Source organism: Asterias rubens, chromosome 16 (assembly GCF_902459465.1).
Source record: "Asterias rubens chromosome 16, eAstRub1.3, whole genome shotgun sequence".
NCBI lineage: Eukaryota > Metazoa > Echinodermata > Asteroidea > Forcipulatida > Asteriidae > Asterias > Asterias rubens.
This window is the reverse complement of record NC_047077.1, coordinates 1471954-1487021: the sequence shown is the minus strand read 5'-3', so window position 1 is coordinate 1487021 and position 15068 is coordinate 1471954. Positions and strand designations below refer to the sequence as shown.

General features: G+C 37.7%; 1 protein-coding gene across 1 annotated transcript; it reads right to left on the bottom strand.

The window, feature by feature from the left end:
- Window positions 1–1518: 1518 nt before the first annotated feature.
- On the bottom strand, window positions 1519–5920 carry LOC117301024 (tripartite motif-containing 13-like). The gene is made up of 3 exons (XM_033784907.1): window positions 5909–5920; window positions 2242–2428; window positions 1519–2138 (listed from the first exon to the last, which is right to left on the bottom strand). Exons 1-3 carry the CDS (start codon window positions 5918–5920, stop codon window positions 1519–1521), a joined length of 819 nt encoding a protein of 272 aa, XP_033640798.1.
- Between the last annotated feature and the right edge of the window lie 9148 nt (window positions 5921–15068).

The following is a 15068-nucleotide window of genomic DNA, read 5'->3' as shown; positions in this document are numbered from 1 at the left end:
CCTCATTTTGTACACAGATCTGCACCTTTCTGCAGTTCAACATGGTTATTTACAATGAATGTGTAGTGTACAACTCTGTGTAAATGCATTTTGTTATGGAAAAATTGAATCTCTTGAACATTCCTTTTACAAGTAGTGGTAAAAAAATGTATCATTCGGTCATGCAAACAATAGACCAATCAGAGCAAAGGTTGTTATTTTCAGTGAATTATTTCAATTCTGATGTGAATGTTGCCTAATGGTTGAGGTGGAGGAGGTAAGTCACTGAAATGACATAACAACATTAAAAGGAATGATATTCTAGAGATCAGCAATCAATTACATACTATGTAAAGATTGTATTCCTACCAAAATGTTCATTTTTTTGTGAGTTGACTGAATTTGCTTCTGCAATCTACTCAGGTTGGTTGAAATGGTTCAATGAAAAGTTTTGTTTCCCCTTAAAAACAATTATAATTGTATGTCAAAAATGTTATCACTCTTTCTGAAATTTATGAGAATATAAAATTGAAGATGTTTTTGAAAAACATCCACATTTTTATGTTGTTAAATGCTTATTTCAGCTTGAATGTTATTGTGGTCAAGCATAATGTTTGTTGATGTCTTTACTCATGCTGATAGATTTGAACTGAATTGGATGTAGCCACAACCAGATCATCAGCAGGTGTGAATGTGAGACCATCGGGATGATCACAACCCTTGATGATACATCCAATGTACTTGCCATCAGGACTGTAATGATGGACATTACCTGATGATGAGAATAGTCCTCTCCTTACAGCAACATAGATGCTACCATCCTTGTCACAACACACACCACGAGGCCTCCTAGACTGATTGATATCTACTGAGAATACCATTTCACCATTGTAGGTTACTGATACTAACTTACTGCCACCCCAGTTGGTGTAAATGAGTTGTTGTTTGTGGGTAGTCAAGTATTCACCAATCCCTGGAGCAGACAGTGTTCTGATGAGGGATCCATCTGGTTTGTGTAGAGAGATCTCTGCCTTGTCATGATAACCCACTGCTATCAGATTGTTGTCATCCACTGCAATACATGATGGTTTACTGCCTGGATTGAACTGATGGGGGAGCTGATAATTCCTATTGAAGATCTTGACTGTTTCTTTATCTAGAACAATGAGCTCATCATTCTTATTCACAGTCACTTTGCTTGGTCCTGTAAGTCCTTGGATTGATAGTTCTTGTGAGACATTATAGGATTGAGGGTTGCTCTCTGCTGGTATTGTAATCAAGCTGGTATTATCCATATAAGTGCCACAACAATATCACTATTAGAGTATGCAGCAACATCCCTTGCATGATTAATATTCACCATCTGTTGTTTCATGTTCTTGTATTTATTCATTTCTGTTTTTAATGTCCATTTGTCTTGTTTCATGGATTGAAATGTTGGCTTTCTAGCCTGAGCAGAAGTTGCTGATTCCACTTGTTGTTCATCTTTCAGCACCAGTCTCCCTAGTGAGTTCTGGCCTTCTTTAAAGTCCATATAACTCAACCCATCGGGTACTTTTGTTGATTTCTTCTCACTGTATTCTTTGAGGTCTTGTAAGAGTTGTTTATGTGATGTACAATCTTGATCCGTTGATCCATGAGTTGATTTACCTCATCCTGCTTGTGCTCTGCTTTGTTCTTCTCTTTGCTGTTTGTAGCTCGTGCAGTTTGCATTATCTTGACTCTGTCTTTATAAATCTGTTCTGCCTCTAGCATCAGTTTCTGCTTCTCCTCTCTGATCCTGGCAGCCACCTTGGCAATCTCCTCATCAGCCTTCTTGGAGATTTTCTCTTTGGTTGCAGCAAACATAGAGTCTAGTGTCTTACGGGACGTGTCTATTTTTTGAATGGCAGCGTTGAAGGTCGTGATACTCTGTCTTACTTCTGCTAGAAGTTCTGACGCATGTTGTTTACTTTTGTCCGAAGCTTCACTCAGTTCTATTACAGGGTGCATTCTGTGGTCTTTAGCAATGCAAGTTGTACATATCAGTTTCTTGCATGTTTCACAATACATGATAAGATCCTTGCCAGTATGCTTGCTACACTTGGAAACAAACTCCTGACTGGGTACTTGTTTTCCTTGCTGCTGTTTCAGTCGGGTTTCCTTTGTTTCAATTGCTTCTATCAATGAAATGGTTTTAAAGTCTGTTTTCAGATCATCAATGCCATATTTATTTAATAGAGTTTCTTGTCTACACACTGGACATGAAAGGCCTTGTAGTACTTGGACTATTCTGTCTGAGTTGTTGAAGGCATTCAAGACAAAATGAATGAGAACACTCCAGTAGTTTGGGTTGCTTGAAGCGTCCACTGCAAATTGGACATTCAAGATGATCCTGACTTATCTCTGCTAGCACTGACTGAGCTGTAATATTGGATGCCATTTTGTTGGAAGTTGCTTCAATGATGATCTGTGAAGTAAAACAAGAAATTGTCTCAATTAGATGAGATCCTTCTACATATCCCAGTACTTTCCTCATCAATGCAAGACTTGATTTCTTGAACATATTACAATCCTGGGCATAAAGTTAAAGATTTTTTAGATTTAAGGATTGCATATCGCATTGTTTTTTGTTTTGTTTTCTATGATGACCAATCAAGTAGGCTTTTCTATTGTGTCACACGCACTGTGTGTATGGCCCCTACGCATACACCAAGTGGATACATTTTGGAGGGGTAGTAGGTCCACTTCCTGCTGTGCTGGCCCCGCCTAGAAAATGGTCATAATATTAACATCACCTGGAAACATAATTTTTTGTCTTCATCAAACATTGGAGTATATGATACTGAACAATAAAATATTTTTTTGAGTAATTGTTTGTAACGATTTATATGTTAAAAAAAATAGATAAAGTTGTTTGGGGGGTGACTCCGCCTACCCCTTTTGTGACGTCAATCAAGGCAGACTTTGCCTTGATCGGACATCGAACACACGTATGTGCAAGTACATGCAAGTCCTAGTCGTGAGTTTGTACGTTTCAAAAAAAGGTTTATTTCTTGCATTTTTCCGGCAATGTCAACCAGGTGTATTGCTGCTGGTGTATTTCTGCTGGAGGCAGCAAAACACGAAAAATGGGGTTTAGTTGGCAAAGTGGTCCAGCCCGACGCCTTTTCCAGTGCTGTGCAGCAAACACTTAGAGCCGTCGTGGTTCAAATATCGCGCCTCTATTGACATCGCAAACAGCGCCCTCTCAGGTTGGGCCTACTTTTTAATTCGTTAATAAAATGGAAACTACGTTATTAGAACCTTAGTTAACTGGTTATTCATATCTTACTCATCAAAAAACATATTAGTGACAAAGGCTTTATTTTGACAAAATACCATTTCAAGGTGACTTTAAAATTTGTACAAGATGACAGCCCTATAAAATTGCCATCCGATGGTGCCAAACTTGTTCAGATTGGGTACATGCACGAGTCTTGGGTCAATTGACCAGTTATAAGCTGTGATTTCTATTTGACATCTCTGTGCACAAAAATCCAATAACCTTTTTAAATTCGGATGCATGGATATGCCAGGAGGAGTCGAGTACAAATTGGTCCACAGAGGGTGAAAGACAGGGACAAAAACACAGGGCCAATTTGATTGCAAATATAGCATGCACCAAAAGAAATCATAGTCTGCAAAATGATCCATAAAATAATCTTGTCTTTGGTTAAATATAGAGAGTGCTACTTTGTTTCCTTCCATGAAGGGCGCACTTACACCCCCCCCCCCCCCCCCCCCGAAAATAGATAGACAACAGAACAACTGCCTCTTGAATATTTTGAGACCCTAAATAATCCTATACAAGACAGACTTGACAAGTTGGGTACAAACTAAACATCAAACTTCAAGTTTTAAATAAAATCCATCAAAGCTGTGTGTCGGTTGCCATCAAAGTAAAAGGTACATCATCTCTACTGTAAAATAAGGCACTACTTCACAATCTTGTTTTTTTGTACATGGAGATGCTGTGGTGTGTGAGGGTTTTGCTGTATATCAACTCAGTTGTAGTACTTGTAATACTTCTTGTAAAAAAGGCATTATATAGGCAGTTACTTGGATGGAGTCTCCTAGTTTTTATATTTGGTTGTTCATACGCACTTATTTATTGCTATACAAAATTATATCCCCAAAGCATTTTAGAATGTAAAACCTGTTTTTGACAAAACACAACACATTTATAACTTACTGGTTTTTAATGAAAGAACATGGCTTGAAACATCAACTGGCATGAAACATCAAACCTTGTAGTTGAAGAGTACATTCCAACATTTAACCGTTAGATGTTGGCTCAACACACTGAATGGTTGCTTTCTGTGTGTCATTCACCAAGCCCTATGTACAGTCTCAATTGTGGGAATTCCCGTTTCTATATTTAGCCTTTGTACACTGTGCTATGTGATGTATTGTCATTTCCTGTACAGCTACTCATACTGCATTACACACTGACTTTGACAATAACCTTAACCTCTGACCGCTTCACATAAAACTGGGACTGTGTATGTTCGTATTGTGAAAGAGATTGGCTGTAGGCCTATCCCGTCGTATGAGCTTCCTAACAAGACAGCATAGTATACTGTTTGAAATGTCGAGACCCAACCGGCTCTTTTCAGAGCCAACACTCACCCTAAGAGATTTACACATGGTTGTACCCGCAAGGTTACTATTTATTAATAGTTTCTTCTTATCTCTCCACACCGTGCAATGCTTCAAACAACACGAGCTTGCTAACATTAGAGCTTGCCGAGTTCATTTCGATTAATTTCATTTAATTTCTTGTATTTTTACCACACACAAAAAAAGTGATATAATTTACGTGTTACTATAATGATTTAAGTTCTCTTTATAGATAGATTTTCTAAAAACGAAACAAAGAAACATAAATAAATTTTGTCCATACAGCCCTCAGAGCCCCAGACCCAGCTCGTTAAGCCCTAACCCCAGCCAAGTTAACTCTCACCCTTGGCTCGACCTAGGCCTGTACAGTTTCACTCTGTTTCTTTAAAACTCCATGTTTTTATATTTTGTTTTTATAAAGATGATTTTTTTTTTTACATTTGACAGTAATTGTTTTCCTTGTAGAATTTAAGCCCCTCATAAGTTGTAGAATGAATGACCTGTAACTGTTGACTAGTAGGTCAAGTTGATGCAAGTTATTCTTAGCAAAGCAAGTGTTAAAGCGTTCTGATCGACACTTTGCCCATTAAAGGCTCATCTATCTTAATACACATAGTAGAAAAGTTTATAACAAATGTTGTCTTCTTTTTTTTGTCCACTGCAGCAATTGGACTTGCTTTGGATGAACCAGTGGATATGGGGGAGCCAGCAGCTTCACACTTCATGATAATAGAGTCTTCATGTTGGTTGTTCACAAGATGGATGGCACTGTGATCTCTTGGAGCTCCATTCCATGAAAGGGTAAGTGCTCCTTTTCGGATTTATCTTAATCAATCTACGACTGACAAAGTGGGAGAGGAGTCCATTGATGAGTAAATGAAAAAAAAAAAAAAAAAAAAAAAAAGTAACAGAAAACAGCTGCTGAACATTACAAAAAGTTGAGATGCAACCACTAAAAAAGGATGTTCCATGTGGAAAGGCTATATATGTAAAAGGGATTATAGAGGGTGCATATGGCATCTTAAATTCCAGTGTCCAGTTATTAATGTACAACCTGCATACTGCGTGACTGCATCAGTTGGTTTACATCCTACATACTGGAAGGTTTCAATACCCCTGCAATAAGTGAACCACCTTTTCCCCATTTCATTGTGTGTGAATTTCCACCACCTCTCTGGAGCATCATTGCTTCAATGACTCATAAAAACTTGCGATCGCCCCAGTATTGGACATGGAAATTATTATAAAATATTTTTTTTTTCCAAAAATTCTAACCCCAAACTCTCACCCTAGCCCACATCTTTAGCCTAGACCCTTGCAAGTGTAGCACTTGTTTAATGGGATTTCTGCATAGTAATCATATTTATGAGTTTCCAAAAAAGTTCTCATAGTTGAGAAAGTTGTTGTCACAATGAAACCCTTATTTGATTTTAAGACAACAAACGTCCAACAATCAGACAATTGCTTCGTGAGTTTAGGATCTCCTTGAGAATTAACTTATGATTTGTCCAACTGTAATAGGTTAAAACCTTTGCCTTAAAGGCTCTGTAATTGTCAAAGACCGAATTCTCACATGGTGTATCTCAACATATGCATAAAATATGCATAAAATAACACACCTGTAAAAACCTGTGAAAAGTTGCAAGAGAATAGTGAAAAAGCACCCTTGGCTAAGTGTGCTTTCAGATGCTTGTATTGGAGAACTCAGCTGAGGTCTCAAATTCAATTCAAATTTTTTTGTGAGATATTACTTCTTTCTCAAAAACTGAGTTACGCAACCTAACGTTTGCCAATATTATCACGCGGAACGCGATTCATAGCTATTAGTAACAGCGCTTAATCTAAGCGCGGGTGCTTAATCTAAGCGCGTACACGTACACACAACCCACGCGCATCAAACAGATTCTTCAAAAAAATATGTCAAACCTCGAACTTTCAATTGTTAAAGTGTCTATAATTGTGTTTTTTAACAAAAGGGCATTTATGAATGGGAATAAAAGAGTAGTGACTCGTTCTTAAACGTCCGTTTAAAACCTTGCTCGGGCCTTTATCACACAGCAATGACCCTTTGTGTTTTAGAAGACCATTTAAGAACCCGTCGCTACCCTTTTATTCCCTTATTCATTAAATACTTTGGCGGGTTAAGATCGCTAGTTTAAAACCATGTTTACTACACATTGATTCCTTTATTGTCCGTTGCCAATAATCTGCCATGGTATACTAGTGTTTTGAACTTGCCTCCCATAAACAGAAAATAAATATAAACAATGGAGGTAGTTTATTGATCTATTATAATCCTCGTTAGTGCAACAATTTGGAGACAGGTCTTGTACAGGTATTAGGGATTACATGTGGGTTTTTATGTCCATTTTGGTACAGAGATTTTATGTTTAACAATTCAATTAAAACTGCATTTAATTTAACCTTTCGACTGACACCAAAAAAACGGGCCCAACTGGTTTTGATGTTTTTTGGACAATGTTTATAATTGGCTCTGGAAGAGTTTGCATTCTTTACTATTTGACTGTGTTGTTAGAGACTTAATTTTCACCACACTTTCATGCACTTCAATGTATAGCCTTGTTGTGGTTCCTTGTCCTTTATACCAGTTGATTAATAATTTACTGATAATTTAATTGATTATATCTTAACCTCTCAAACCAACAGGTGTGTTCAGTGACACTCAGTGATGTGTTTGCTTGTGCATAATGGTGTGCTATTCCAGATTTATTGTGCTCACAAACTGCTGGTGATGAAGACTAACTCATGGAAACAGGTAAGGGGAACCCAGTCATTCTTTAGCTTATGTTACTATATCTCATACATACTCATGACTGAGAGTCTAGTTCTCACTGGTCAATTCATCATCACGGGCCAGGTGCTATTTTTGCTATTACCAAGCGCGCACATGAGTATTCAAACACATGGTAATGACAAGTAGAATAGCTCCCGGGCAGCCCGGGCGATAGTCTACTTGTCATGCACTTTACCATTGTCGTACTGTTGTGCACACAAGCGAACATAGCTGTAGCGACATCCAACACATGAACAAACTTGTCATGGTAGGTTTTATTTCACAGACGCCATTTCCCCTCGCTCCAAATAATATTGTTCCGGTAACTGAAGATGTATGAAGTATAGTAAAATAAATATAACACATGGTTTAATTTGTGGTGAATACATAATAGTATAAGCTATCATTGTTCTTGCAAGTTGTTACCTCTGGGGAGCAAATATCAACTATTCACACTCAAACCAAGTTATACTTTGATATTATAACAGCAAAAGATAATTAACTGGTTGTGTGTTTTTCACTAAAGACTTCCTTAGTCTTGCTGGGAAAATACTGAGGCTGTTGGGATGGTAGTCCACCTTCCTCATTCTAGAGTAGATCTTAACTGCTAGGCCAATGAGCTCACCCAGTGACAAGGATCAAGTTTAAATCATATTGAAATACTGAGGCAGTTGAGATGGTAGTCCACCTTCCTCATTCTAGAGTAGATCTTAACTGCTAGGCCAATGAGCTCACCCAGTGACAAGGAGCAAGTTTGAATCATATTGAAATACTGAGGCATTTGATATGGTAGTCCACCTTCCTCATTCTAGAGTAGATCTTAGCTGCTAGGCCAATGAGCTCACCCAGTGACAAGGAGCAAGTTTGAATCATATTGAAATACTGAGGCAGTTGGGATGGTGGTCCACCTTCCTCATTCTAGAGTAGATCTTAACGACTACATGTAGACTAATGAGCTCACCCAGTGACAAGGAGCGATTAAACAAAGCAGTGATTTGTATTATAATATTTATTTCAATGTTTACTCTTGTTTGTTATAACTTTGAATGATAGCATACAAATTAAGAATTACTTTAAATATGGAAAAGCAAAAAAAGGAAACCAACTAATGACTAGTTCTTGTTACTTGAATCAAAGATTGTGTGCCATGTACATATTCAGAAGAAAAAAGTTGTTGAAGAAAATCATATACCAACTTAATAATAGAAGACTGCATGAAATGCGGTGCAGTCCAAACAACTATTAAAGAGAAGCAACAGAGATTCTCTAGCTTAGGCAAAAAATCTTGATCCAAAACTAATTTTAGAGAACACCAGGGTGATGAAATGAAAGGTGGAATAAATCATAGATAAACAAACAAACAAACTGCAATAACATGCAGTTTGGTTAAGGCTGCTGTGACTGACAACAGTAACAAGAGTCACATGCATGGGATGACTTTCTCCAGGGTTGCACTCAACACCTATTCTAATGTGGCTTATAGGTTGACACCATCACTCTACTTTGCTGCTTTGCTGATTCTAGAATCCTGAACCTGATACACCTTGCAGCTTATACAGCGTAGCCTATGCCAAATGACCGGATTGGTATTTTTAAACAAATTCTTCATTCCTCAAAGTCATTACTGATTGCCTCTGACTAAATTGTAATCAACTTACTTGAGTTATGGCAGAAGAAGATGGCTAGAAACACAGCATCCAATCTGTTAGATGAGTAGGATATTCAAGCAATGATCCGTTGGACTATTACACAGTGACACTCCCTACCTGGTACTGGTATAAGTCTGACTGTGAACATTGCAAATGTGGAAATACCAAATTCTATATTTAAGTCTTTGTGTTGTGTGAATGAAGTGTAGTATGCATGGATAACTTTGAGTCAGCTTTTCAGATTCAAACTAGGCAGGATATTCTTATGATCAATATCAATATTGTACTGTTGTGTTGAGGTCACTAAGGTCTTACATGTATTTACACTGGCTGGTTCTATGCTTATGAAATGAGTGGATGTGTGGGGCTTGGGTTTGTTATTGTAGGATCACCTCATTGGCTGTACATTGCGCATTGTGTGTAGGTTCTGTGCAGTGCCAACTTGTGTTATGCCAGGTGCATTGTGCACAGTTTCTTTCACACAATCAGGCAAACCCAGTAAGACTGGTCCCAACTATAGTTGGGTTGATTCTAGAGTTGGGACGGGACCAACTTGTGTTATGCCAGGTGCACTGTGCACAGTTTCTTTCACACAATCAGGCAAACCCAGTAAGACTGGTCCCAACTATAGTTGGGTTGATTCTAGAGTTGGGACGGGACCAACTTGTGTTATGCCAGGTGCACTGTGCACAGTTTCTTTCACACAATCAGGCAAACCCAGTAAGACTGGTCCCAACTATAGTTGGGTTGATTCTAGAGTTGGGACGGGACCAATGTATAATAGATTTTAAATTGCATCGGGGATAAAGAACAATAGTTTTGGTTTTTACCCATACACCGATGTGTGTTAGCACTGTATACTCAGTACTTCCCCGAGTCCTGTGAACATAATCACAGGCATGATACTCGCATGGGATTCGAGCCCACGACCACTGTAATTCTAGAGCAGTGTCTTACCAACTAGACTACCGAGATTGCCCGGTAGCTGGAGGCAGTTCGAACCCTATGTTTTGGCAGCAGGTACCGCAACGATATAATAGATATTAATTTGTTTTTACCCATACACCCATGTGTGTTAGCATTGTATACTCAGTACTTTCTCGAGTCCTGTGAAAAAATATCACAGGCATGTTACTCGGGTGGGATTTGTACCCACGACCCTTGCAATTTTAGATAGATGTTACATTGCGACCAATGTACTTTGTTTTTACTACCAATACTACTATATATTGTGCGCCTGGAGCATCAACTCAATGTTGCCTGTTGGTTATTAAACCTTGTACCTAATGCAAAACTAAGTCTAATTTCACTAAGTGCATATGTTGTCTAGACAAAATTAATGGACAAACAAGGAAGGTGTTTGGGACACATCAAGTTTGAATCATAACAAATATGTATTATATCATTGCGGTACCAGCTGCCAATGCATAGGACTCGACCTGCCTCTAGCTACCGGGTAATCTCATTAGTTTAGTTGGTAAGACACTGCTCTAGAATTGCAAGAGTTGCAGGTTTGAATTCCAACCAGATGCCTGTGATATTTGTTCACAGAACTAGGGAAAGTACTGAGTATACAGTGCTGACAACCATCGGTGTATGGGTAAAAAAATAAAAATTGATATTCTTCATCCCGATGCAAATTTAATGTTATGAGCTTGAATCATATTGAAATGCGATTGAGATGGGCTAGTACATTTTCCTTATTCTAGAGTAGATCTGAACTACTAGGCCAATGAGCTCACCCAGTGACAAGGAGCAAGTTTGAATCATATTAAAATGCTAAGGCAATTGAGATGGGCTAGTCCATTTTCCTCATTCTGGAGTACATGTAGATCTTAACTGCAAGACTAGTGAGCTCACCCAGTGACAATGAGCAAGTTTGAATCATATTGAAATACTGAGGCAGTTGAGTGGTACACCATTTTCCTCATTCTAGATTACATCTTTTTGGTTTGACCCTCTCATTGATGCACTGTATACTCACTGCTTTCAGAGTCATGTGGGGAGAAAATTATTAACCTCAGACAGAAGATGGTTCTCAAGAATGAGATTCTGAACATGGTGTAAGGATCATCATTGGTTGGAATTCTACTGGATTTCACTTTCACCTCATCTTACTCTTTCTCATCTTTGTTCTTTACAGAAGGAGAACTCAAGTCTAGTTCAGTGTCTTGAGGATGAGGAGTGTGTGGGAGTCTAAAGCTGAAGCAGATGATGTCACTGCTGGAGCATGAACTAGACCAAAGAAATCAGGTATGAGATGAGAGGAACCATGTGGTGTGTCTTAATTAGAGTCAAGAAATAGAAGTGCAGACAAATCCAATGCCAACGGACATTTTGTTCATTCTAGAGTAGATCTTAGCTGCTAGGTCAATGAGCTCACCCATTAACAAGAAGCAAGTTTGAATCATATTTGTTAAGTTTGGATAATGATAACTATTTTTGTAACAAAAAGGTGGCATTTGGTTTATCTTTGTGATGCATACACTCTGTGGAATTTGCTTTGTTCTACATATATTTAAACCTTTTTTTTATTCTTGAACATTGTAAAAGTTACTGTTGACATTTGAAAGTCCTTGTAGTTTTTCAATGCAATACATTATGTGGACCTCTTTTGTTCCTTACTGTTCAAGCTTGTATCACAACCTGACTCTGTCTTGGTTTTTATTCTTGTTGTCAAACATTATTGCACCAACTCATCATTTTAGTCTACTAGTCTAACCTCATTCCCAACTTCTTGACCCCCAACAGTTAATGTCAATGCACCATACCTTCAGAGAGAAGAAGGATGTGAACTATTGGACTGATGATGAAGTGCAAGAAGATGTGGCGATGAGGAGACAAAACTGCATCACAAAATTGATGAGGTAAATACATCCACAATCAATGCTCATTTTTGTGGAAAACAAAGTTTATTTCTGTAGACAAGAATTCACAATAACTATGGATGTATTGCATCAGTGGGACAAGGTCATATAATGAGGTAGGAACTTGTGTTAGTTGCAATGTCATACTTATATAGTAAAGGTTTGTGGTAACACCATGTAATGATAATCTCTAAATTATCGTTGGGGTGGTTCTGAAAAGAACCGTTGGTTTGAACTCAACATTTTGATCAGTATGCTCATTTAGAGATTATCATTACATGGTGTTACTGCAAACCTTTACTATGTCATGTTTCCACCTTGAAAAGTTTCAAATCCTAATTAATGTCATACTTGTTTTCTTATCACAACATGAGTACATTCACAAAACTGTCAAATCAACTTACAAAAAAGTATCAACCTTATTGAAGATACAAATAAAGTATTTGTAAAGTTTTCAAATATTACATTTTCTTTTATATCAATAATGCTTCCCTATGTTCACAGGTTGACAGACAAACTGATATTATCAAGAATGAGATAAATCACCACACTAAGTATGGTCGTCAGGGAACCAAGCAGGCTGTAGACTGTGGTGCCTGGGATACATCATTGGTTGCAACTCCGACCAGAAGTCCAACGAGATAGCTGAGATTATTGCTGCAGTTTAAGTGAGTGGAGAGCACCAGGGTTTGAGTCTCTGACTGGAATCTGGATGAAGCTGTTCATGCATCAACCAATAACTGAGTTTGTGCTGCTGGAATTGGATTAGCAATGAAGGCGTACCATGGACCCCCAAAGTACTCCACAGCCATTGCTGTAGCTGAGAAGGCAACTGTAGCAACATGTAGTGGTCTTGCAGCAGGTATTGCTGCAGTTGCTGGTGTAGATGGCATGGCTGCTCAGAATGCCAATAAAACAACACACGGTGAGGACACTAAAGATGACAACCATGAAGCCTACATGGTAGGGATTTACCTTTATACACTCATGTGTGTTAGCACTGTACACTCAGTACTTTACAGGGTTCTATGGAAAAAAAGCATATTACTTGGGTGGGATTGGAACCCACAACCTGTGCAATTCTAGAGCAGTGTCTTACCAACTAGACCACCAAGATAGCCCGGTAGCTAATATGCTGAGTAAAAAACCTGTGATTTTTTTTCATAGATCCTATGTAAGCACTGAACATACAGTGCTGCTAACACACATCGGTTCATTAGGGTAAAAAAAGTAAAAGTTAAATAATATTCTTTATCCTCGAAGCAAATTTCCATCTATGGTACAGTATAATGTAAAAAGACATCAAATAAACCAATAACTAATGTTGTACCATCCCATTATGACATTTTTTTTTTAATACTAGAGGATTGGAATGAATGTACTCTTCCAATAACTAATGATGTTCCATCACTTTAAGATATGTTTCTTGAGAACTAGATTATTGGATGAATGTACTCTTCCAATAACAAATGTGTACAACCCCTTCAAGATATGTTTCTTGAAAACTAGAGGATTGGAATGAATGTACTCTTCCAATAGCTAATGATGTACAACACCTTTAAGATATGTTTCTTGAATACTAGAAGATTGGAATGAATGTACTCTTCCAATTACCAATGATGTACAACCCCTTTAAGATATGTTTCTTGAAACTAGAGGATTGGAATCTTTCCATAACCAAAGATATACAACCCCTTTAAGATATGTTTCTTGAATTGTAGAGGATTGGAATGAATGTGCTCTTCTAATAACCAATGGTGTACCATCCCTTTAGGATATGTTTCTTGAAAACTAGAGGATTGGAATCTTTCCATAACCAAAGATATACAACCCCTTTAAGATATGTTTCTTGAATTGTAGAGGATTGGAATGAATGTACTCTTCCAATAACTAATGGTGTACCATCCCTTTAAGATATGTTTCTTGAATACTAGAGGAATGGAATTAATGTGCTCTTCCAATAACCAAATGTTTCATGAAATCTAGAAGATTTGACTACCCCCCCCCCCCCCATTTAACAACCTTGTACATATTCGGTCTTAGATTTACGCTAATATTTATGTGTTCTCGGAAAAGCCTGTTTAAATTATCAATGAACAATTGGAGGGTATAAAGTAATTAAGTGTTGATTTGTTTACAAACTAGGTACCAAATGTTTGTGTAGCTGTTCTTAGAATGACCCTTTTTTAGCCTGACTGTTTTCCGACTTTTATCTCTGGCTTGTTCCGAATATAAAGAATATAGATCTTGACCCACTTTCATAAAGCCTGTCAGCATGACCTTGCCAAGCACAAAAAAAGCTTGTTTAGTAGAAATGGGTTACCAGCTAAAATTCTGTAAAGTTTCGTTGCTGTAACTGGTGGCCAACTCATGTTTTAAGCAGTATTTTCAGCTTAACAGCTTTATAAATTGAAAGGGTTGTCAGGGCTGTGGTTTGGGAATGGTTCTTGATTAAGCAATACTTACCATAAGTTTCATATTATACAACAAAGGACACAACACTGGTGTTAATCACTTGTGTTCATGTTACATTCAGGGCCAACTTTCATAGAGCTGTTAAGCAGAACTGCCTAAACAAATATCTTTGCTAAGTAAAAAGATGGGTCGGCCACAAGTCAGTGTAAACCTAACGTTATTTTGGCTGGTAACCAGTTTCTGTTAAGCAACACTTTTCTGTGCTGTACTACTGTGCTTACAGGCTTATTTTGCATCAATTCTACTACCGTTTTAATGTTGATGTTATCATCATGCTACCGCTATCTTTGGGGTAAAAGTTAAATCAATAAGCAATTCATCATGACGCAACCATTTTATTTGTCTTTAATTCAAACCAGAGTAACCAAAAACAAGGCAAACAAGACTTAATGAAATCAGCATAAGAACTGTCATTGTCACTGTGGGCGTCGGGGACCCGACTGTTGCAGCAAAGTCAATAATGTCATAAACATTCTCAGGTTGGTTTTAGTTTTAACGAAAAATGTTCATTCATTCATCAGTTTTCTTTTACTTAACCCTGTTCGGTTTCTTTACAAACTTTATCGAAGTAGTAAGAAATTGTTGCTGAGCCGAATTGATTGAATTAAAATAAATAAGTATTACATAAAGTTGTTTTTTGTTCTTCCGTTTTTTTGTTGATCT

Coding starts and splice junctions, on each gene's coding strand:
- LOC117301024 (XM_033784907.1), bottom strand. Junction 2,139..2,241: donor ACTCAGACAGAATAGTCCAA/GTACTACAAGGC, acceptor TTTCATTGATAG/AAGCAATTGAAACAAAGGAA.